Source organism: Symphalangus syndactylus, chromosome 16 (assembly GCF_028878055.3).
Source record: "Symphalangus syndactylus isolate Jambi chromosome 16, NHGRI_mSymSyn1-v2.1_pri, whole genome shotgun sequence".
NCBI lineage: Eukaryota > Metazoa > Chordata > Mammalia > Primates > Hylobatidae > Symphalangus > Symphalangus syndactylus.
The window spans coordinates 54134401-54158801 of record NC_072438.2 but is presented as its reverse complement, the minus strand read 5'-3'; the positions used below and the strand labels follow the sequence as shown (position 1 = coordinate 54158801).

The 24401-nt window shown below is 39.7% G+C and overlaps 1 protein-coding gene across 9 annotated transcripts in view; it reads right to left on the bottom strand.

Moving 5' to 3' along the window:
* ATP10D (ATPase phospholipid transporting 10D (putative)) overlaps positions 1-24401 on the bottom strand; it is a 110377-nt gene that overhangs the window by 8557 nt on the left and 77419 nt on the right. For 7 of the 9 annotated variants that reach the window (XR_008651819.2, XM_055246555.2, XM_055246556.2 and 4 more), the window contains 7 exons: positions 21491-21675; positions 16123-16432; positions 13020-13096; positions 12257-12382; positions 8533-8733; positions 4734-4814; positions 3162-3266 (listed from right to left, as the gene is read on the bottom strand). Coding sequence is in view for 8 of the 9 variants with exons in the window: in XM_055246555.2 (XP_055102530.1) it covers positions 3162-3266; positions 4734-4814; positions 8533-8733; positions 12257-12382; positions 13020-13096; positions 16123-16432; positions 21491-21675 (1085 nt within the window). In the remaining variant the exon portion in view is untranslated. The remainder of the gene's footprint in view (positions 1-3161; positions 3267-4733; positions 4815-8532; positions 8734-12256; positions 12383-13019; positions 13097-16122; positions 16433-21490; positions 21676-24401) is intronic. The other 2 variants (XM_063619491.1, XM_063619492.1) reach the window with 1 other exon arrangement.

Genomic DNA, 24401 nt, shown 5'->3' with positions numbered 1-24401 from the left:
GGTTTGATTAATCTTTGTTATAAAGAGAAATTAGCAAGAATTACTGTGATACCACATAATAGCATCAAATGAGATACCTCTTTGATATAATCAGAAGTATGAAAAGAGAATTACCTTCACATTATGTAGTATTTAGTGTTATTTAGTGCAGTATACAGCACTACCTAAAATCATGGTGTGTACTATTGGTGGCGCATATCATGCTTTTTAGGGAAACACTGCTTTTATTAATCTCTTTTATTTTCTAGGGCTATAATTTTCAAATAAGATTAGACTTTCTTCTTTTCTCTCCTAATCTTGCAAAGTATTTCCCCATGGCAGATATCTTCACAAGAGTCACATAGACTGCTTATTTTTTAATAAAATGTACAAACAACTAGAAAAATGTTAGCTAACTCCTGCATTAACGTCTTCATGCTGCTAAAACAATAATTCCTTTTTTTTCTTTCTCAAATGTCTTTCCTTCTATTTGAGCCATTTTGTTCCAATTTTTTATCTCTTAAAACATGCTTTGGCCAGGCTCAGTGGCTCACGCCTGTAATCCCAGCACTTTGGGAGGCTGAGGCGGGCGGATCACGAGGTCAGGAGATTGAGACCATCCTGGCTAAGATGGTGAAACCCCGTCTCTACTAAAAATACAAAAACAAAATTAGCTGGGCGTGGTGGTGGGCGCCTGTAGTCCCAGCTACTCGGGAGGCTGAGGCAGAAGAATGGCATGAACCCGGGAGGCGGAGCTTGCAGTGAGCTGAGATAGCGCCACTGCACTCCAGCCTGGGCAACAGAGCAAGACTCTGTCTCAAAAACAACAACAACAACAAAAACAAACAAACAAAAAACAACAAAAAAACATGCTTTTGGCAAGTGAGATAGTGACTTCATAGAGTTTATACATTTAAGTTAATTGATACAAAGAAGTGAAAGTCAAAGAATACTGGGTAAAAACCAACAGGGAAGTGGGAGGTGGCAATGAGATGGTGAATAAGAGCATGAAGGGAAAGAGTTTTACACTTTCAGAATGGCTGGCTGTTACTAACAAGAGACCTGCAGGGCCAGGATCTCTAGCCACGCATCCTCCAGCATAAGAAACAATTCTCTAATGATGCATCCTTTAAACAGCAGTCTCTGTTTATCTTTGACTCTAGCTTTCACTCCCTTTCTTGGTGAGGACACCCAGCATTGTATGCAGTCTCAGCAAAATATTCCTCCCCTAGCCAAAGCCTGTGACTGAAGCTAGGGAAATAGGATTCCATCACAAGAGAGTAGACTTGGGGCACAGTGGGGAAAGAGCAGAAAGAAAATGAATGGAGCCAGTTCAGACCAGAGGACCATCCTGACAAGCCTGACCATTAGTTTCTACTCTGTGCATCTCCAGAGTCACTCTGGTTTCTCAGATATTTTTGCATTTCTTTATTTTGTTCTGTCATGGTTCTTCATTATATTTTTTAATAACTTCTCTATTTTTTCAGGTTATTCAGATGATGTTGCTCATAATCAGTGAACCCAAACTGATACACTTTATGTGTTAAATCCTCTGGCACACTAATAAATGTCAGAACCTTTGGCATTTTCTCAGGTGGCCACCAAAAGTACCAATGCAATTGCTTAAAAATTGAATAGGTATAAAAACAATCCCAAATATTTCAGTTCTAGAATTTCCTTTACTCTACTCATCTGGTATTTGCAGATATTAACCTTTTACTACATTTTAGCTTGTAAGATTTTGTTATAGATGATTATAAGCAAAGCAAATAATGTCCAAAATAATCAGCCCTACTTTAGAAATGGTTATAAATAATTTTGTAATATAACTTCATATATTTTAAACTATAACCTTATTCAGCTATTTCCTATTTAAAATTCATATGTTATCAGGACGGTAAACTGAACCCCAAAGCTGGTTATTTAATCATTTATTTATCCATTCAAATATTTTTTGAGCACCTGCTGTGTGCCAGTCTTGCCCTTTAACACTGGTATACAGCGGTGAACAAAATAGGCATGGACCCTACCCTCACGGAGAGCATAGTCTAATGCGGAAGATAAACATGAATAAGATAATCACATGTTTTTGTTTTTAGAGACAGGGTTTCTCTCTGTTTCCCAAGCTGGAGTGCAGTGGCATGATCATAGCTTACTGCAGCCTCCAACTGTTGGGCTTAAGTGAGCCTCCTCCTCAGTCTCCCAAGTGGCTGAGACTGCTGGCAGGTGCCATGACACACAGTTAGTTTTGTTATTTTTTGTAGGGACAGGGTCTCACTATGTTGTCCAGGCTGGTCTTGAATTCTTAGCTTCATGTGATCCTCTCACCTCAGCCTCCCAAAACTCTGGAATTGCAAGTGTGAGTCACTGCACCTGGTCTCAGATAATCACATAATTAAATAAATAATTATGAATTATGATTAGAGTTATGAGTAAAAGCAAGAGAATGGTATCAGAGAATGGGTGGTTAGGGAAAGGCTGTTGGGGGAAATTATATTTTTGATGAAATTTAAAATAACATTTGAGTTGGGTGAAGTGCAGGGATACAAGGGGGACTGAAAATTACCTCCGTTAAAAGATATGTTAAGTGCCAAGATTCTGATGTGGTAATCAGTTCAATGTATTGAAGAAACTGAAAGAGGGATAAGGTGGTTCCAGCCCATGAATATGAGGAAATGAGGTTGAAGAGAGAAGTACAGCGTCACTGCACCATCTTAGGGCTTTCATATTTTATTCTAAGTACGATGGGAAACCACTGAAGGGTTTTACCCAAAGGAGAGCCAAAAAAGATTTTTTCTATTATGAGGAAGGCGTAAAATCATCCCTAAAGTCACTGTACCAGGATTATGATACAACACCTTTTTTCATTTTTACTGAAAGTAATCAGCTTGGTCTTGAAGAATGAAGGTTAAATATCCCTCCAGTCTGTCTCACATCTCCATGAACCCTCCACCACTGATACTACCAAAGGGAGCAAGGCAGGTGTTTCCCACTATCCCCAGCTACACATCAACCTCAGCATAATGGCATTCAATGATCACCCAGAGTAGCTGTGATCACCCTTCTCCCATAGATTCATTACTCTTCTCATGACCACTTATCTTCAGGGTCACTGCTAATAGAAGACATATCCCCAAGCATAAAAGATTTCAGGCTACTTCAGAGGCAAGAAAACCACTCACCAAACTCTTGCTTTCAATGACCAGATGGAGGAGAATGATGAACAGAGCAGCTGTGTTCAGGGGGTTTCCAAATGCAAAGATGTCAATATCTGAGCCCTGGTAGGTCTACAAAGAGAGGACATTAGATGATCCTGGAGAGTTGTGCAACTTGATGTGGGTAACATCACTTTATCTACAGCTCAACCAAGGCTTGAGTCCCTTCTACAAGGTCCCTGTGAACTGGCCATTTGAAATAAACTTGAACATTTTCACAAGTAAAAGACTGACTCTCTCCCAGACAGGGCATCTAATCTTCAGTTTTTTTTCAACTGGAATTCCTCTTTATTCTGAATCATAATTGATCCTCCTGTAACCTCTTACTCACACTTCTAGCTTTTCAAGGTATAGAGAAATTTGTTCTATTTAATAGAGCTACAAATCTTTGAGGCAGCTATTATAACTATCTTTCCTAGGAAAATATACCCTCCTTTCCTATCTGTCTTCAAGTCCTTATACTATTCCTCTCATGACACCATTTTCTCATGTTTCACCATCATCTTCATTCTATTCTGAATATACTTCAGATTGCCTTGTTTATATTTCTCCTGAAGTGCAGTATAGCCAGAAAACTCTAGCAAGGCTAATTCAAATGATTTTATTTGAATAAAGAATAAAAATTGTCAATTTAGAAATGATCATCTTTTTCATTCTTAATACTGTGCTTCTATTAACACCACCCATGATAAAACAGTTGTTTTCTTTAGGAGAAGGGTGTATGTGGATGAGCAGCTATACAATGCTGCTTTGTGTGTGGTGTTAGCCTAAATTGTCTAAAATTAAAGTTCATACATTCTTTGCTTTGTTACATTTCTTCCATTCTTTACCTGCAAAACAGGTTTTACAGTTTTAGAGACACTACTCATGGAATCTTAAATTTAATGCTCTGAATATCATTTGAGTAGAATTAGCCCAGCACTCACTATTCTGGCATTGCCTCTCTGATTTTTTTTAGACAGGGTCTCACTCTGTTGTCTAGGCTGGAGTGCAGTGGCACAATCACAGTTCACTGCAGCCTAGACCTCCTGGGCTCAAGCAATCCTCCTACCTCAGCCTCCCAAATAGCTGGGACCACAGGTCCACACCACTACACTCAGCTAATTTTTAAATTTTTTGTAGAGATGGTGGCCTCACAGTGTTGCGCAAGCTGGTTTCAAGCTCCTCAACTCAAGCAATCCACATGCCTCAGCCTCCCAAAATGCCGAGATTACAGGTGTGAGCCACTGTGCCCAGGCTGTCTGATTTTTGACTAATCTAATTATATAGCCAGACATCCAATTTTGTTCAAGTCGTTGATAAAAATTTTTAAGCAGTACATGGTTAACAAGAGGCCTAAGAGGACTCAAACTAGCTATGTCTATCTAAATTTAATCCATTACCTAACATATATTTTTGGGGAGATTATAATTTAGTCAGTTAATAATCAACCTGATTATATGAGCAATCTGCCCTCCTTTATGCTGATAGTGGTGGCAAAGTACAAAGAAGCATCATTGATTCATTAATAACAAATATACTAAGTGAACAAAGACTCACAAAATAAGGCACAAAGAAGCAGACCAAGCTTTGATAAAAAGCATCCAATAAGGTGATCCAGAAGGTATGGGGTAGGTATGCCTAGAAATGAAGCAGATAATGGGGAGGGAGTAAGATTAACAAAGGTCCAAGAAAAGAAACAACACAAGCCAGTACTTACATTTGTTTGTCTGAGAGAAAGCTCCATTTCTTCAAGTGGTATTTGTCAACAGAGGTAAAGATAAGGGTAACTGAATGTGATGGGTTCACAAGTAAACATGATGAAAAAAATCCTTGAAGGAACGTTTATTCAACTCATGTTGCCTTTATTACAGGATAAATTTTAAATCTAGCTGAAATACAGCCAGTAGTACTAACTTCTCCTTTCCTACTGATCAGAAAGTACTGTTCCAAAACTTCTCCAACTCCATCCATTTCTCTTTCTCTAAATTACTCCCTTCATTCCAATTCATCATCAACGGTCTCTATGAATGGCTGGATAGCCATCTAACTGCCCTCTTTGCTTCCTCCCCTATTCTCAATCCAATCTTCCGAAATCAGCCAGATGGTCTTAAACCCATTTCCCATTTAGAAAAAAAAGGCAGCTTGCTGCCAGTGCAGTATTCTTAAGGCAAATTGGAAATGGACTTAAAAAATGTAAACCAGGTCATGCCATCTCTCTAATTAATCAGATTGACTCCTTCCACTCCCTCCAATGACTTCCCACTGCATTTCCAACACAATCTAAGTTTCTTATGACCTGTAAGGTCCTACATGGTTTGCCCACTGAATAGTTCTCCAAGGTTACTTCTTGCCATTTTGATTCTGCAACATGGACCTTCATTCTTTTTCTCAAATGTGCCAAATCCATTCTTTCCTCAGGGATTTACCTGTGCTATTCTCTCTGCCAGGAATTCTTTTCCTGGACCTCCTACATAAGCATTTCTTCATTACTTGTATCCTAGCTCAAGTATCACTTCCTCATACAGGCAGACCAAACCAGTCTAAAAGTTGTGCCCACTCAGGCACTTACTACCATGGAAACCTGAGAAGTATCTCATCACCATCACGAATAATTCTCTCTGTTTAATAAATTTTCTAGTTCTCTCAGTGGAATGCAAACATCATAGAATAGTATGTTGACTCTTTTATTCAAGTGACTAAAACAGTGTCTTGTACATACCAGGTGCCCAACAAATATTTATCGGGTTAATAAAGTATTCATATACAAGTTTTCATGTACCAAACTGCTTCCTACACAAATCTTAGAGAAAAAAAGAAAGAGTAAGAGACAATAGTCAAATGATTGAAAATGACTTTTCAAACAAGAGCCAACTCTGAAGTTGGATTCTGAGGCTGTGTGAAGGATTCTGAGGCTGCATTCAGATCCAGCAGGAAAGAGTGCTATCACTTATTAGTGATATCTGCCATGAACAAAATTGGAAAAACACGTGTCACATCCCTGAGCTAGTCTTTTCCTAACATGTTCTCAGTCTTGTTTTCTTCCAAAGGCAGAGGCTGAAACTTCCTTGAAAATGTCGCACTGTCTCTTAAAGAACAAAGCTTTATAAATATGCAAATTCTCCACATACATTCTTCCATTCTTTAAAAGAATACACTTGGAATTTTTACATCTATCCTTTTTTGTCCCTTCGTCCTCTGGAAAATCAAAGCAATGAAGATTCATTGTTTCCAGTCCACTTTTCTCTATATCTTCTTCTATTATTTCCTCATTGGATATGAGGGATATTCTGCCTGCCTTTCTTCCATAAAATCTCAGCAGAAGCCCAATCCAATGGTGGAAGAGAATGTGCCAGAGACAAAGGGGAAAGCAAAATGCCACTGGACAGGAGAGAAGCACTTAGGGATAAGTTAAAATACAACTTCATGCATCTGGGGAAATAGAGGTTGCTCAAAGAAGCTAGAGTAAAAGGAAAGAAATACAATTTCCCACAGTCACATGAGGAATAGGACTTATAAAAGTAAAGAGAGAAGGAACATGATTAAGATAAATGAGAGGCTGGAGGGATTAACTCACAGGGTCCACTGGAAACTGAAAGGGGAAGTCTGGACATGAAGCCAAAGCCAAAAAAGAAGATTGCGGGTGATGAGAGATGGGGGTGAGGCTTTGTGGAAGGGAAGCTTCTGACTGCAGACTTCCAGACTCATCTTTAGAGGAGAGAGATTCTGTAGCTCTGGAGAGTATATTTCATGACACTGAACACAGGAAAACAACCCAAGCATAAAACATAGTTTTGCTGGAGGCCAAATTCAAAGAAAGGACAAATTTTAGAAGGTAAAGTCAATGAAATCAGTTACCTTTTATCAATAGCTACATGCTGGGAAACTCTGCCTGCTGTGATCATGTTTTATATAACTGGCCAGCTCACTAGAACAATGTGTACAAGGATTGGTGAGAGGATTCAACAACAGGCAACAATGATCTCACTTCTCCCAAGGATAGGGACAAATAACAATCTTTAGTCCATACAAATGGGCTTTTAAAATACAGGCTATAAAAACTTTGATTGAAAATCTCCCTCAACCCTCCTTTCCTCAGTGGATCTGGAATTTCAGTTATGCCTGGGGCATGGGACAAGCTTCTCTGACATCAACTACATGTTCTTGCATCCTGGCTTGAACTTTAAATCCAACTGGACTCCTTTAGGAAAACCCATGTAGTTCCTTGGTCTGAATGGATTGGATAATATTAGAGGATTATAAGGACCCCTTCTTTCCTGAAAGCTGAATCTGTGATTTCTCCGTTGGTTGTTCTAGGTAGTGTAAGGACACTAAATGACTCTCCATTCCAGAAAGGCATTTCAAGTCAGAATAGTTAGACCGATGAAAATAAGTGCATTATTTTAAATTTGGGATTTCCTCAAATTTCTGGTTAATTCTGGAGGGTAAAAATGACAACACTGAGAGCTTGCTATGGCTGGAAGTTGTACCTGCATTATCTTCCTTAATCCTCACTTCATTCCCATAAAGAACCTGCAGCACAGGCAAGTTAAAAAATTTATCAAGGTCACATACCACAGAACCAGAATTTAAACTCAGAGTAAACATAACCTATTCTTTCTAACATATACTGAACCACTTTTTACGGGTGGGATTTCTTGAAAAATTACTAACCCCCTTTGAGGTTCAGATTCTTCATCTTAGAATGGGACCAACACTAGGTTCTGTCTCAACGTGTTTTCATGAAGATAAATCAGACGGGGGATGTTAAGTAGTTAGCACAATATATGGCAATGGGGTTTAGTAAATGTTAGATATTATTGGTTGTAAGATTCAAACTTCAGATTTCTTCTTATAAGTACATAAGGCCCTTCATAGATTAATCTGTATTTACCTCAAAGTTAAGTAAGTGAATATCTGCCACGAGTAGAGATCTTTTTTTTTTTTTTTGAGACAGAGTCTCACTGTTGCCGAGGCTGGAGTGCAGTGGCGCGATCTCGGCTCACTGCAGGCTCCACCCCCCGGGGTTCACGCCATTCTCCTGCCTCAGCCTCCCGAGTAGCTGGGAGTACAGGCGCCCACCACCACGCCCGGCTAATTTTTTGTATTTTTAGTAGAGACGTGGTTTCACCGTGTTAGCCAGGATGGTCTCGATCTCCTGACCTCGTGATCCACCCGCCTCGGCCTCTCAAAGTGCTGGGATTACAGGCGTGAACCACCGCGCCCGGCCCAGATCTTTTAAAACAATCAGATATTTCAAACAGTTCTGAGTGGACTGCAATATTTGGCTGACTAAGAAAACACACCGGCTTTGAAAATGGACATGTATCCATCCAAGCACTCTTGCTTTAACACCTACCTCTGATTTCTGGCCACTTTTGTAAAGTTCAGGCAGTTGCATGAGGGTCTCTGCAGACACATCTTTCTCCAAAACACCATAAATGACAGGAGGGGCAGATGTGAAGAGGAGGTTGAAGAAGATCAAAACCCAGTAATCAGTCATGGATGTTCCTGAAAATCCACAAAAGAACTGGTACCAGAAAAGGAGGTTCACATAGGCCTAGAGACACAAAGAAGGACATTGAGATCTTAGAATCAGTAATGTGTGCTATGATTACACATTCCAAATGCTGCCATTTTGAGCTGCATGACCTCAGCCTCTCTGCAGTTTTCTTATATAAGAGAGGACCACAATTTACCTTGCGGCTTTTTTTGATAAATATTTTATTAAATTAAAGTGTGCACATGTATGTACAGACACACACACACACACCCCACTTATTATGTGGTGCTAGCACTGTTCTAAGTGCTTTAGGAATAATTCATTTAATCATTATAACAACCTGGGAATTACATTGTTGTTGCCATTTTACAGATCAGGAAATGAAGTGTAATGAACTGAATGTTAATTTAATTAAGTGTAATTAACTGAATGTTAATCCCAAAATTTATTTGAAATCCTCTTGAAACAAAACTCCCTCTATCTAAGACCAATGTCCTTTCCTGTGGTCTGCCCTACTTGAGAGCACAGAGCACTATCCCCACTGTGATAGTGTTAGGAGGTGGTACCTTTGGGAGGTGATCAGGCCATGGAATTGGAGGCCTCATGAATGAAATCAGTTTCTTTATAAAAGGGATCCCAGTGAGCTCTCATCATCTCATCTCTTTTTATGTAAGGATATAATGAGGAATCTACAATCCAGAAGAAAACCCGCACCAGAACCTGACCATTCTGGTCCCCTCATCTGGATTTCCAGCCTCTAGAATAGTGGGGAAGAAAATGTTGTTTACAAGCCGCCTGTCTGTGGTACTTTGTTACAGCAGCCTGAACAGACTAAGATACTGAGGCACAGAGAGACTAAGAAACTTGTCCAAAGCCACGTGGCTAATAAGTAGCAGAATCAGTGTTCAAACTGAAGGATTCAACTCTAGATGAAGAGAATCTAGCCCAGTGCCTGGCACAGACATGGAGTAGGCACAGCACAAATGTCCATTTTCTTGCCTTCTGGGTTCATAAATACATAGTGGTGAAATGGAGTGGTGCCAGCAGAGTGGTCAGCCATCCCAGTTTGCTTGGGACTGAGGGGTTTCCCAGGCCTTGGGACTCCCAGTGCTAAAACCGGGACACTCTCAGGAAAACCTGGATAGTTGGTGACCCTAGAGGCCAGGCACAGGCATTCTACATGGTTTCCTGTAGTATTTTGTCTCAGACAAACTAAGTTCACTATAAAAAGCTCTGTGCTCTCAAGGAGGGCAGGCCACAGGAAAGGATATTGGACTTAGAAAGAGTTTTGTTTCAAGGCTGGGGGATACTTCCAATTGATTCTTTGCCTTTAGGTCATTTCCCTAACCACCCTGAATTATTATTTCCTCCTCTGTAAAATGAGAATTATACTACCTTAGGGCTTAGTATCAAGATCAAGTTAGAAAATGGTCATCATCGGCCGGATGCAGTGGCTTATGCCTGTGATCCCAGCACTTTGGGAGGCCAAGGCGGGCAGATCACTTGAGGTCAGGAGTTCAAGACCATCCTGGCCAGCACGGTGAAATCCTACCTCTACCAAAAAAAAAAAAAAAAAAAAAAAAAAAAAAAAAAAAAAAAAACCCAGACAGAAATTAGCTAAGTATGGTGGCGCATGCCTTTAGGCCCAGCTTCTCAGGAGGCTGAGATGGGAAGATAGCTTGAACGCGGGAGGCAGAGGTTACAGTGAGCCGATATCATGCCACTTCACTTCAGCCTGGGGGACAGAGTGAGATCCTGTCTCAAAAATCAAACACACAAACAAGAAAGTAGTCATGATCTGTAAAGTGTCTTATTGAAAAAAAAATTGTCATCATAGATACACTAGAACCTCAGGACAAGGGCCACAATCCTCAGAATAGATTTTGAATTTCTTGATCTCTTGACCTTGTGATCTACCTGCTTCGGCCTCCCAAAGTGCTGGGATTACAGGCGTGAGCCACCGCACCTGGCCAGAATATATTTTCTTAGCCTAGCGCCTACGGACATGGATCAGGCCCAGTTTCTGAAAATGTATTGTTTGTGGCTTGGGGGCGCTATTCCGGGGGAATGAATCCATAGTCTTCATTGGCACCTCAAAGGTTGTCCAACATCCAAGAACCATGGTCTCAGAAAGATAAGCTACTCCAATGGCTTCTGGCCCAAGACCTTTGCATAGCACATAAAATATGCATTGTTTAGCTGGGTAAATAAGAGATATCAATTAAGTCTGGAGATCATCAGTATGAATGGCCACTCAAGGATTACGGAGCAGGAAGACCACCGAGGTCCTGATTCTCTCTACTAACGAACACTCCCTGTCTTCGGGAGTGTACACCATCTCCTCCTAATACTAGTATTTCTTTACTGTTGGATTCAATCTGGAGTTAAAAGGAGGTGAAGAGGTGAATGGATATTGCCACAATAGAGGCGAAGGTGAACAAATGCAAAGGTTTAAAATAAAAACTTGAGAGAGGGGCTCCTCTTTAAAAGCCATTGTCCACTAAGTTCTGGAATTGTAAATTACAAGCTGCAGTTTTCCCAGAAGCACATACTCAGGCAGGGAGTTTATACATTTCAAATATTTTCCTAAAGTATCTGAGTTCTACTAAACTTTGACTAACTGCACTAATTCTAATCAGTAAAGTCTTGAGAGATTCCTGAAAAGTATATTGTGCTGCAGGAAAAAAAAAATGTTTCTACCGATGGACATACACACGCGCACACAGAGTTCTACATTACACATTTGGCATCTCCTAAAAATGACTTTCTTTCCCTAAAAATGGTATTTTAATAGAGTGACATCAACCCATGTCTACTACTAACATACTACATATGCACTTTAAAGACTAAGAATGAATTTGGCCTAAAATTCACGATATTTACATAATTACCCCACTTAGAAGATACTTACATCTGATTACATATGATTTTATAAAAAAAGGAAGCTGAAATTTAAATAGCAGGCTGAAGATTAGAGGCCTGGATTTTTAATCAAATTCTGCCCTTTTATGAATTATAGAATCAAAATGTGGTTCATTTATCATTAAATAACTACTGAGCACAAATACACTTTATAGGTTGGCTAGAGAATTCTTGCATCTGTGAGCAACAGCCAGCCACACGCTAACACATACTAGGCTTTCATCTGTATCTGTGTCTTTATTATAACACACGGGGCATTAATTTGGAAGAGCTGATATTTTTTGGTATTTCCAGTAAAACGATGCAAACCTTTTCATTCTGCACTGACAGATAACATTAAACATTTCATAATTCTTCTTGTCACAGCCTTTTTTATGGAAGGTCAAAAACCGGATTTTAAATGAAACAGACAGGACTTAATTTAAATGCACAGGGAGTAGAAAATGTTAGCAGATGGACAAGCCTGGCAATTTGCTGTCAGCAGCTGAAACAGCACATTCCGAGCTTAGTTCTGGTAAGACAGCAAGACCAGTCCTGGCTGTTCCCAATACATCAATAAGGAAAGTGAGCTTAGCATAGGACACTTCGTCTTCATCCTTGATGCAACAGTCTTGGAAGGTACAAAGGGAAAAGGGACAAATTCTCTGGGGTTACATACCACATTCTTATAGAAAAAATAGAGAATCATGTTGGAAAGCCGTGTATGACACCAGTGTCCATGGACAAGAAGGAGCTTGCTGAGATGTTTGAACTGAGAAACGGCAAAGTCACTGGCCATCACAGCCTGCAGATGCAATGGGGAGAGAATGCTATCCTGAGTGATCAAACATGTTAGAACAGACACAGCACAATTCTTGGGAAACCCTAGGCCTCATATTCTACCTTCTTCTGACCGCATTTGTTCCATACATGAATGAAAATCAGTTTTTTGGATTATGAGCTTTTATCTGAATTTTGTGCCTAAAATACCATCCAACACACACACACACACACACACACACACGCACGTGTGCACAAATAGGACACTCCCACTTCCTTCCTTCTCCTCTCATATCCTCTTCTGTCCCTTTTTTTTCCTCCCTCTCCTGCCTCAAGATCTTTAGGTCCTTCATTCAAATCCTTAGTAGCTTCTTCAGAGTCAGAATTTACGCAGCCATTGCAGGGCTAAAATATATATTCCTGTGATTTTAGATGAGCTCTATTTTTAACAAGTGAATAACACAGCTAAAATTACCCAGGAAAATGCTATAATACTCACCTAGTAAAAAAAAATCAATGAATGGATAGGTAAACTTCCCATCTCCCACTCCTCAGCTAGCCACACACAGCCTCACTCTGCCACAGAGAATTTACCATGGAGAATGCTGCCTTTGGATGGGCAGGTCAAGGCCACAGAACTTGGGTGCACAATAGCCACTCACCTGCATGCCTTCTTGACCTGAGACCCCTATCCCAATGTCTGCCACTTGTATCATGCTAACATCATTGGCACCATCACCTTCATGAGGCAGAAAAAAAGGAGAGAAACATATGAGGAGTAAAGAAAGGGTGTAAATGTTGCAAATCAATAGGGGCAGCTCAAGTGAACACATAAATCCTTCAAAGTTCATCCCATTCTGCAAGTTTCCTGGAAGTAAGTGAAACAGAAATGAAGTGGCATCCCACTGCCATCAGGAAGAATTCCAAACTCAACACTGCTTTAAACTCCTTCACGCTATGACACCTACCCAGACTGATCTTGTTTTTCATGTCACTCATGCTACTTTCAACTCTCCAGATACACCCTTCTCCCTGTAGCCACGCACGTGATAACAACACCGTCCTGATCACCCCCAGCTCACTTTTCTGGATTTCAATTTTTCTTGCTCTCAGCTTAGATGTCATTTCCTCTGGGAAATCCTTCTCATACTTTTTTAAAGATCAGATGCCCTTTCATAAGGCTTCAGCACCACCCTATGTATCTCTAGCACACCCATCACACAGTATCATGGCTGCATACAGACTTACTGGTCTCCCCCAACACAGGAAGCTTCTTAGGAGGAGGTACCACATTCCTGCTGGTAATGAACAATTGATCACCAACAATTCACCTGTTTTTCAGTAAAGGTATACTGGTTTTCCTTGGAAATTCTTAAGTTTATGTGGTTTGTTAGGGTGAACTCAAACCTCCATATTTATAGGTAAGCAAGTGACCCAGATCTGTACAATCAGCATCTTCTATTCCCTGGCCTCAGTAACTGGTTCAGAGATGGACATATGACTCCAATTAATTAATATTATTATAAGTTATAATATAACTGTTATATATTATATAATGCGTGATATAAATTATAAGTATTAAATATAATTTACATGGTAAATATAATTATAATGTAATGAATTATAATATAACTATGTTATCTGTAATTATAAATCCAGGAGTTTTCGCTTCGGAAGCATTTGGATCCATAAGCTTGAACAATTCATTTATTTATCTGTTTATTCAACAAGATAATTGAACAAAATTCCACCTTAATCCTGAAACTTTACTGCAGCAATCTGAAAAGTGATGCTATCTTTTCACCCAAGTTGTTAATAGGATAAGATGGAAACCCAGGAGTTTTAGTGGCTACGTCACCACCCTGAGGGGAAAAGTTACCTGAGACTGGAAGCAGTCCAGAGGGAAAACAGACATTGAAAGAGAGAGCTGATATGCCAAGTCCTCATATCATATCCTCTTAACACTGGAGTCTCTGAGATCTTAATCTCATACTACAGTTCTCTTCAGTTATACTCATTCTTTGGTGTCAAGGCTTTGATATCCACTAGTGTCTTTTTTTTTTTCTTTTATTTCTTTTCTTTTTTTTTTTTTTGAGACAGAATCTTTCTCTGTCTCCTAGGCTGGAATGCAGTGGCACAGTCTCAGCTCACTGCAACCTCTGCTTCCCGGGTACAAGTGACTATTTGCCTCAGCTTCCCTAGCAGCTGGGATTACAGGATCCCACCACCATGCCGGGCCAAGTTTCGTATTTGCAATAGAGGTGGAGTTTCACCACGTTGGCCAGGCTGATCTCGAACTCCTGACCTCAAGTGATCCACCCAACTCGGCCTCCCAAAGTGCTGGGATTACAGGCGTGAGCCACTGTACCCGGCCTGATATCCACTAGACTTCTGATTCTCAAATTTATATCTCTAGCCAATTTCTTATTCCTAAATTCCAGACTTTTATTCTCACTTCCTACCTGACATCACCGCTTAGATATTTAATGGCCTTTTCAAACTTCGCATGAGTTAAGACCCAATTCCCAGTTTCCCCTGCCTCTATCTCAGTAAATGGCAGCTCTGTTCTTTCTGTTCTTAGACATAACTTTGGCGTTCCCTTTCACAACTCTTTCTCTCATGTAACATATCCAATATGCCAGCAAATGTCTCTGGGTCTTTTTTCAAACCATGCCCATTTTTCAGACCAGGCCCATCATCTGACCACGTCCCAACCCTTCCTTTGCTCCCAGCTGTGCCCAAGCTGCCATCATCTCTTGCTGAATTATTCCAACTGATTTCATATGTCTTTGCAGCCCAACAATTACTCTGACAGAACAGCCAAATGATCATTTTAAATTTAAGGCAAATCATGTCCCACTTCTGCTCAAAATCCTTCAATGGCTCCCTAATTTTATAATGTCCTCTAAGACCCTGTGTGATCTGGCCCTCTGCTGCTTCTCTGACCTTTAATAACCTGCAGAAAACGCCTCCCTTTGCTTAACCGGCTTTGTCCTCTGACACACCAAACATGGTTCCCCTCATGGCTTTCATTTTCACTGTCTTCTCTTCCAGAAATGTTCTTCCCCATGTCTCCCATGGCCCCTTTATGATTTCCTTCATGTCTCTGCTCACAGTCAACCTTAGCAGTGAGACCTTCTTTGAAAATTGTATTTAAAAGAGCAGCCCCAGCCCATCTCCAGTGCTCTACATCTCCTCATTCCACTTTATTTTTTCAATAGTACTTATCACTATCTGATTCCCTACAGATTTATGCTTTGTTTTACTGTATGCCTTCCTACTAGATGTAAGTTCCTTGTAAAAAGGTAGTTTGTCAATTTTATATACTCTTGTATCTCCATTCCTTAGAAAAATGCCTGGTACAAAAAAGGCACTTGATAAATATTTGTGTGGAACGGATAAATAAATAAATTCTCATGTCCTTGAATTTAGCTTTCCTGAAGGTAGAACACATAGATTTTTCAGTTCTGTGACTCAGTTTATTACTTGATTTAAGCTTGCTGATTTGGGGGTCTGACACTAAACTAAGAAGTCTGGACTATTATACTGTTTACCATGTCACATCCCTACTACCTGGTTCACAGAAGGTGCTCAAATAGGTGATGGAGGAAGGTACTCAAATAGGTGATGGGAAGAAGTGAATGTGGTAGAGAAAAAGGGAGGAGGAAAATGGAAGGAACAGTGGGGGAGGAAGGAGACAGAAGGATCGGCGTCTGGTGTGGTGTGAAAGGGAGAAGAGCAGGACTCAGATTCCTCCTCACTCACCAATAGCAAGGGTCATCACCTGGAGATGGCTGCGGACCAGTTTCACCACTTCACTTTTCTGCAGCGGTGTGGCTCGGCAGCAGACCACAGCTTGACACCAAGATGTCAGTTCCAGGAACTGCTTTTGTAGACTTTCTTGCAGGGCAAACTCCAGGGTCTTCCCAGTGATAATGAGTCCAGCTCGTAACCCTGAGTCCTGGGGGACAGGAGGCTGAAGTAAATCTACACTTAATGACACTTGCTCTGGCAGGGCTTGAGTTTTCTTCTGAAGTTCTTTCAAAATTGTGCTCATCAGCATCCCACAGGCATCCTTGAAACAAGAGGCAAAAGTGGTTAGCCTCCAGGCTCCCTCGGTGCCAGAACCAGTTACATTTTTTATTGTCATATTTTACCAATTGCTGAATCAAGAAAACCTCAAATAATGAATAACTGATTATTTTCAAAGATTTTACGAGTCTTCCGCAGAGAGTTCTGTGTGTATGTGGGGATGGGTTAAAAGGAGGGGGAACATCTCACCTGTATTTCTTATAAAGAAATAGCTGTGAAATTTCTTCATGTGTGCAATTTGCCTTCTTGAACAGTGAATCCCAAGAGTCCTCTGGTCTCATTCTGCCGATTATTAGCTGCTTGACCTTGGGCAAACTATTTAACCTCTCTAACCCGTAACTTTCTCATTAAAAATATGCAAATATTATTTCCATCATAATGTTGTTGTGAGGATTAAGCGAAATAATACATGCAAAACTCCTAGTGTAAGGCATGACACATGGCAGGCATTTGCAATAGTAATTATTGTTTTTATCTTCTTTTTGATTCAACGTATTCATTCACTCACTAAGTAATGAGAAACTATATATTAGAAAACATTCTAAGAGCTACACCAATAAACATGAAGATTCCTGCCCTCATGGCACTTGCATTCTGGCCAGGATGTTCTTTGTGGTACTTATCATGTCTCGTTTGCATACATCCTCACTCCACACTAGTTAGGAAGTTCTTTAAAGGCAGGTATCACTTTCAGTTCACTTTTGAAGCCTTCGTGAGGCTGGAAAGAGGACCACATCAGGTACTCAGTAAACATTCACTGAATGAATTCTACTCAGGAAGATGAACAATAAGCTTATCCAGAAATTACTGTGTCAAGTGACCACTAAGAACAAATTCCAAATCCAGAAGCAGTGAATTTAAGTTTAGTTTATACGCTAAGTCTGAAATAGTTTATTCGTGAAAGAGCTCTCCCTCAGAGCTTGTTCGCTTTGATTTTAAATGCTGTTTCATCAAGCATTTCTCAACCTACAACAAAATAAGAAAAGCAAGGAAGAAGTAGATATGGATATGTGAGCACGAAACAGCACAAAAACTATAAACACTCTTGTGGAGTGTTGACAGGGCTCCATTTTAGGAATGAATTTGATCCCATGCACCTCCAAAGCCCTTAAGGAAAAGTATACGAAGATGAATCAGATATGCTCATACAGCTCATTGCATCATAGTAAAAATTATTTTTAAAACTCTTCTGGAGTTTGGTTCAATTAAAATGGCACATTTAGAAAGTAACATGCCTCGCAATTACTGAAAACATTAATATCAGATTGTGTTTAAGGTATTGTAATTGAAAGAATACAGCTGCAATACCATACAATAATATAAATATAGTCTTTGTGGCACCAATATGCCTACAGTATACAGAATACGGTCTGTGTGGATATTCTCCAAAATATGATTTTAAATTGTAGTTTTATGATTATAAATTGATTATAAAGGGTTTTGTACTCTTCTATTTATTTGAGTATGTGTTTAGGTTTTACAAATTAACTATTTTTTTCATTATAAAAATAATAGAAGTATGCATACACACACACAGCTAATCTTCATTATCTGTGGATTCCACATTTGTGAATTCTCCTGCTTGATAAACTTTATCTGTAATTTCACAATACTTGAGGTGCTTTTGTGGTTACATGTCATAGAGTGACATTTGAATGTCACATGCATAGAGTGACATTTAAGTCATGGGATATGCCCATTCCCAGCTGAAGCTGAACACCATGATGCCTTCTTTTGCCAGTTCTCAAACTGTAGCAAAGTCTTCTATTCATGGGCTATTTGGTGCCATATTTTTTGCATCTTTCTGCTTTTTGTCAGTGATTTTGCTGTTTAAAATGACTCCCAATCATGGGCTGCAGTGTTTCCAAGCAAAAAAGGCTATGATGTGTCCTATGGGGGGAACTTACCCATGTCAGATAAGCTTTGTTTGGGTATAAGTTACAGTCTGTTGGCAATGCATTTAACGTTAATGAATCATTAATATGCATATTAAATAAGGTACATTTCAGAAGAAACAAGGTCATGTATTGATTGTTGACAGTATGTTGTAGTTAGAGGAAGCTAACTTTGTATCTCCTCTAAAAGCAGTGGTCAGTGTTTGCTAATTCAGAGCTCAAGGCAACTACATAAACTATAACTCTACAAATAAGGAGAATCAACTGTATATATGTAATATGTACTATATAATTAGAAAATATACTGAAATAGGAATCAGAAAATTTAAAGTTTAGTAATCAGCTGTACTTAGAGAAATCACGAGCATTTGGAGTCTCAGGTTACAAAACAGATAATTTATCTTCTATGTCTATTTGTTGTAATTGTCAAATGAGATCAGGTATGGAAAGCCTTTCTGTAGATTCTAATATAAATTATGAAGACAGAAAGTTACCAATCTGAGGAGAAAAATTTAAATGAAATTACAAAAATAAAACTTAAAAAATTAAATGACCAATCCTGAAAGGCCTTTGTATATTCCAATGCAGTAACTAGTTACAAACAGGATATGACTATATTAAAACAAATGAAGAAAAAAAACTTTTATGAGAGTAAAAGGTAAAGTTTGTAACTGGCAACACTTATAATCTAATTTGTAAATTGAAGAACAACGTTGATGGAAATTTGTAAAGATGACACAAAAGTGACTTCAGACATTCCACTGGCTGCCACATTGCCTACTTAGAATGTTATAGGAGCAATTCCTTCACTAAGTGACACACTGGGCTCCTTGATCTTCAAGTCCTTTTAAACTCTTAGTGATTCCTGAGGGACTAAGAGTGTGAGGGGGAAAGAAAAGAGTTAAATACTAGTGACTGAGCCCATACTATGTGCCTGGCTTTTTATTTTGAGTCGTAATAAAACTAAATTAATTATGTTTGTTTATTCTGTTTAGTTATTTGGAAAATTCACACATGTGGAATAGCTATCGATAGCAAAAAAATTATACTCAGTAAATACTTCTTGAATTGATAGTTTTAAATGCCTTTAAACATAAGATAAATTGTGTATTTATAAATAATTTTTTTATGTATATAAATTTAAGGGTACAAGTGTAATTTTTTTACATGGATATATTGCATTATAAATGAATTTCACAGTCCTAAAGATTTTACTGTTCACAACAATCTCTATTTTTCTTTTTTAATGCTTACTGAACCCCTCTGATTTCATAGGCACCGCATTAAACAATTTATATTTTTTCATTTAATGCTCACAAAAACCCCATTAAACAGTCATTACGCTCCCATTACAAGTAAAGAAAAAGCGGCACAGCAGAGTAAGTAACTCGTTAGGCCAAGAATTTGACCGCTAGTCTTACCAGCCACCTAGGCTACATTCTTTTGGTGACTGAAATGACTCAGCATTTTCTTGTGTTCTGCCCCCTGCAGCTACTGGGAGTTGGCTGGTGGTTGTGGTTATGGGTCACTGGGCCACCGTAAAGGAGAACCCGCTCTATTTTTCCCTTTTCTCAAAATGTACCATTTAGCTGAGTGCTGGTTGAGGCCCGACCACAAAAACATGCTAACCAGGCCGGGCGCGGCGGCTCACGCCTGTAATCCCAGCACTTTGGGAGGCCGAGGCGGGCGGATCACGAGGTCAGGAGATCGAGACCATCCTGGCTAACACGGTGAAACCCCGTCTCTACTAAAAATACAAAAAATTAGCCGGGTGGTGGCGGGCGCCTGTAGTCCCAGCTACTCAGGAGGCTGAGGCAGGAGAATGGCGTGAACCCGGGAGGCGGAGCTTGCAGTGAGCCGAGATTGCGCCACTGCACTCTGGCCTGGGAGACAGAGCGAGACTCCGTCTCCAAACAAACAAACAAACAAACAAACAAACAAACACATGTTAACCAGTCATGGCAGCCTTGAGCAGGCAAAGCTCAAGAAGTGATCCTGAAGAAAAGCTCCACAAGATTTCAAAGAAGGCAGACTGCAGTGATGGGATTGATATCACTGATGAAGTCTGACTGCTGGAGAAGAAGGGGAGGAAGTTTTTCAAGAAAAATAAACAATGTGCACAAATCTTGGAGGGTATCACTACACTGGAAGGCTTCTGAGAAAAATAAAACCCTTATTTATCTGATTAAACATTGGTGTTAGAGATTAGCGGGAGGCAAAAATAGAACAAACTGGGCTGAGTCAAAGCCTCTTAAATTCCTTCTCTTTTAAAAAATGACATTTTCCTCTTCCCTTAAACAGTTCTTCAAACTTATGATATTCTCGGGAGCGCTACCTAGGAATTACCACAAGAGGGCATGATTTCCCTAAGAGTCTATTTTTAGAATTGCCATAAAAAATTTAATAATTTATTCACCTGATTTCAATAAAAACTATCACTTTTTCTCATCTTGAAAGGGAGGTAGATTCCTGTCTCAGGACTTGATATATTTTCTCATTTTGGGCTAAGTCCTGTCAGATCCCTGGTAATCCATTGTGGAGGGGGGAAAGCAAAAAAAAAAAAAAAAAAAAAAAAAAACTTTCTTCTAATGCCTTTATTCAGCAATGATTCCTCTGAATCATTATAATTTTCCATCAAGCCTTTAGGAGAACTATGACACCCTTCCAAGCACAAGGTAGGTTTCGGGATAGAAAAAATTATCAAGAAGCTAATGGTTGCTGGCCGGGGCACAGTGGCTCATCCCGTAATCCCAGCACTTTGGGAGGCCAAAGCAGGCGGATCACTTGAGGTCAAGAGTTCAAGACCAGCCTGGCCAACATGGTGAAACCCCATCTCTACTAAAAATACAAAAATTAGCCAGGTGTGGTGGCAGATGCCTGTAATCCCAGCTACTTGAGAGGCTGAAGCAGAATTGCTTGAACCTGGGAGGTGGAGGTTGCAGTGAGCCAAGATACGCACCACTGCACTCCAGCCTGGGTGACAGAGCAAGATTCCGTCTCAAAAAAAAACAAAACAAACAAACAAACAACAAAAGAAGCTAATGGTTGCTCTTTCATTTTGTTTTTTATCCTTGCATACATCAAATCTCAAATGTTCCAATGGCTTTGAAAATACAGAAGAACCGATTTAATCTCAATATACGCACTTTACTTTGGGTATTGAGGATAAAAAGCTTGTCATCTGGCTCGAGTAGTTTGCATGCATAAGCTATGTTGACAGCTGTCTCCTGCTTGTCCCCTGTCAGCATCCAGATCTTGATGCCTGCTTTGTGAAGAGCTTCTATAGATTCAGGGACTCCCTCCTGCAGACGGTCTTCAATGCCAGTAGCACCTAAAAAATAACCAAAGTGCAATAGGACTTGTAAGAAACCAAAGCCAGCTGAAGCTCAGCTAGTCTACAGTTGAGTCATATCTGTTAGCCAACTCAACCCTACACTATGTAAACTGCCCAGCTGCCTGGGGAGAGTCAAAGGAGGTTTGACGACCCAGACCAAAATTATGTGCAATGTAATATTTTGGGAAGGAAGCCTCAGGGATCAATGGATTTATCAAACTTACTTGTTCTCCGTTTGGCTAGATTTCTCGTTTGAAGGGATTTGAGTCAATTATTTATGCAACCTTACACTAAAATTTTGTAATTCTATGATATTCCCAAGGATAAAGGCGGGATTTTATTTTTATTTTTATAGATTTAGGGGTACGAACGCAGTTTTGTTACACTGATATCTTGTGTAGGGGTGAAATCTGGGCTCTCAGTGTACCCATCATGCAGACAGTGTAAATTGTACCTGTTCGGTAATTTCTCATCCCTTGCTCCCTGACCTATCCTCCCACTTTTCTGAGTCTCCAATGTCTACTATTTCATTTTCCATGTCCATGTGTACATGTTATTTAGCTCTCACTTGTAAGTGAGTACATGTGGTACTTGACTTTCTGTTTCTGGGTTATTTCACTTAAGATAATGGCATCGGGCGCGGTGGCTCACGCTTGTAATCCCAGCACTTTGGGAGGCCGAGGCGGGCGGATCACGAGGTCAGGAGATCGAGACCATGGTGAAACCCCGTCTCTACTAAAAAAAATATAAAAAAAATTAGCCGGGCGTGGTGGCGGGCGCCTGTAGTCCCAGCTACTCGGAGAGGCTGAGGCAGGAGAATGGCGTGAACCCAGGAGGCGGAGCTTGCAGTGAGCCGAGATAGCGCCACTGCACTCCAGCCTGGGCGACAGAGTGAGACTCCATCTCAAAAAAAAAAAAAAAAAAAAAAAAAAAAAAAAAAAAAAAAAAAAAAAGATAATGGCATCCAGTTTCATCCATGTTGCTGCAAAAGACACAATTTCATTCTTTTTTATGGCTGAGTGGGATTCCATAGTGTGTATTATATATGTGTGTGTGTGTATATATATATAATATCACATTTTCTTTAATCGTTTGTTGGTGGACACTTAGATATCTGATTCTGTGACTTTGCTATTGTGAACAGTGCTGTGATAAGCCTATGATTGCAGGTACTTTTTTGATACAATGATTTCTTTTCCTTTGGGTGGATACCCAGTAGTGGGATTGTTGGATTGAAGGGTAATTCCATTTTCAGTTCCTTGAGAATCTCCATACTGTTTTCCATAGAGGTTGTACTAATTTACTTTCCAACCAGCAGTATATAAGTGTTCCCTTTTCTCTGCATCCTTGCCAATATCTGTTGTTTTCTGACGTTTTAATAGCCATTCTGACTGGCGTAAGATGGTATCTCATTGTAGTTTTAATGTGTATTTGTCTGCATCTGATAACTAGTGATGTTGAGCATTGTTCCATGTTTCTTGGCCACTCGTTGTTGTCTTCTTCAGAAAAATGTCTGTTCATGTCCTTTAAAGGGCAGGCTTTTAAAGAATGCTCCTGCCAGTAAGATGCAATGTCTATTTGCAGTGTTCTTTTATGGATCTATAGTTCCCTTTTCTGAAACAACTGGGGCCATATGTGTTTTGGAATTCAAACATTTTTCAGATATTAAAAAAGTAATATGGTGCATATACCATATTCTATAATACTTGGTAATCAAGCATATTAATATTTCTGAAGGAAAACTGACAAATGTTCACATAAATTAGGATAATAAGGAACTATAAATAGTCTTATATCAAATCAGGCATGATTTTTCTGCCAAATGAGTTTTGGCACTAAACCCATGGAGCATTTTTGATTTGGGAATCGCAGATGAGGAAATGTGGACCTATGCTACTTACACTGTCACAGAGAACTCACTCAGGGCAGGCATCACTGTTGTCTTTGCTAGATACTAAGTTAGGTCAATGTTTTCCTCCTAAATAGAGGAATGGAGCTCAGAAGCTGGTATCTTGGTATATCAGAGCTTATATTAGAATCTACACCTCCAGACTCTAAGACAGTGCTTCTCAAACTCGACTGCCTTTAGCATCACTTTAGGGAGCTTTAAAAAATTCCAGTGCCCAAGCCACACAACAGATCACTTTAATCAGAATCTCAGGGGAAGCGCTTCAGATAATTCTAAGATGCAGCTTAATCCAAGACAAGAGGGGTCAGTTGTGCAATTTTAGTTGAAATCAGGAAGAGAAGAAAAATAAATCTCCTTAGTCCAGTAGCAGGTGCAGGATAAAAAGCTTGGAGCCAGGCAAACATGAGTTCCATGTTTGGTTAATGAGTAACTGTCAGCTACTGGCATGTGACATTGAACAAGTCATTGAACTGCTCTGTGCCCCAAATTTCCTCTATATAAGATAGAGATTTGTTGTGAGAATTCAAAAAAAGAGATAACACATATCAAGCACCTTATCCAATGTCTGACAAGAAACTCTATTCTTGATATTTATCTTGATTTGAACCAAGATATTTATTGGAACATTTACTTGACTTTGTAGTCTATGTTAAGTGTTGCATTTTACATGATCTTCTTGGGGTGACCATCCTGACCCCATCACAAGCGAAGTCTAGTTCACTGCAGTGGACAACAGAATAGAATGGATTGGAAGTTGGATAGAGATCAGACTGGACAGGGTAGGCAGAACCATATATGTTTATTAGATAACAAT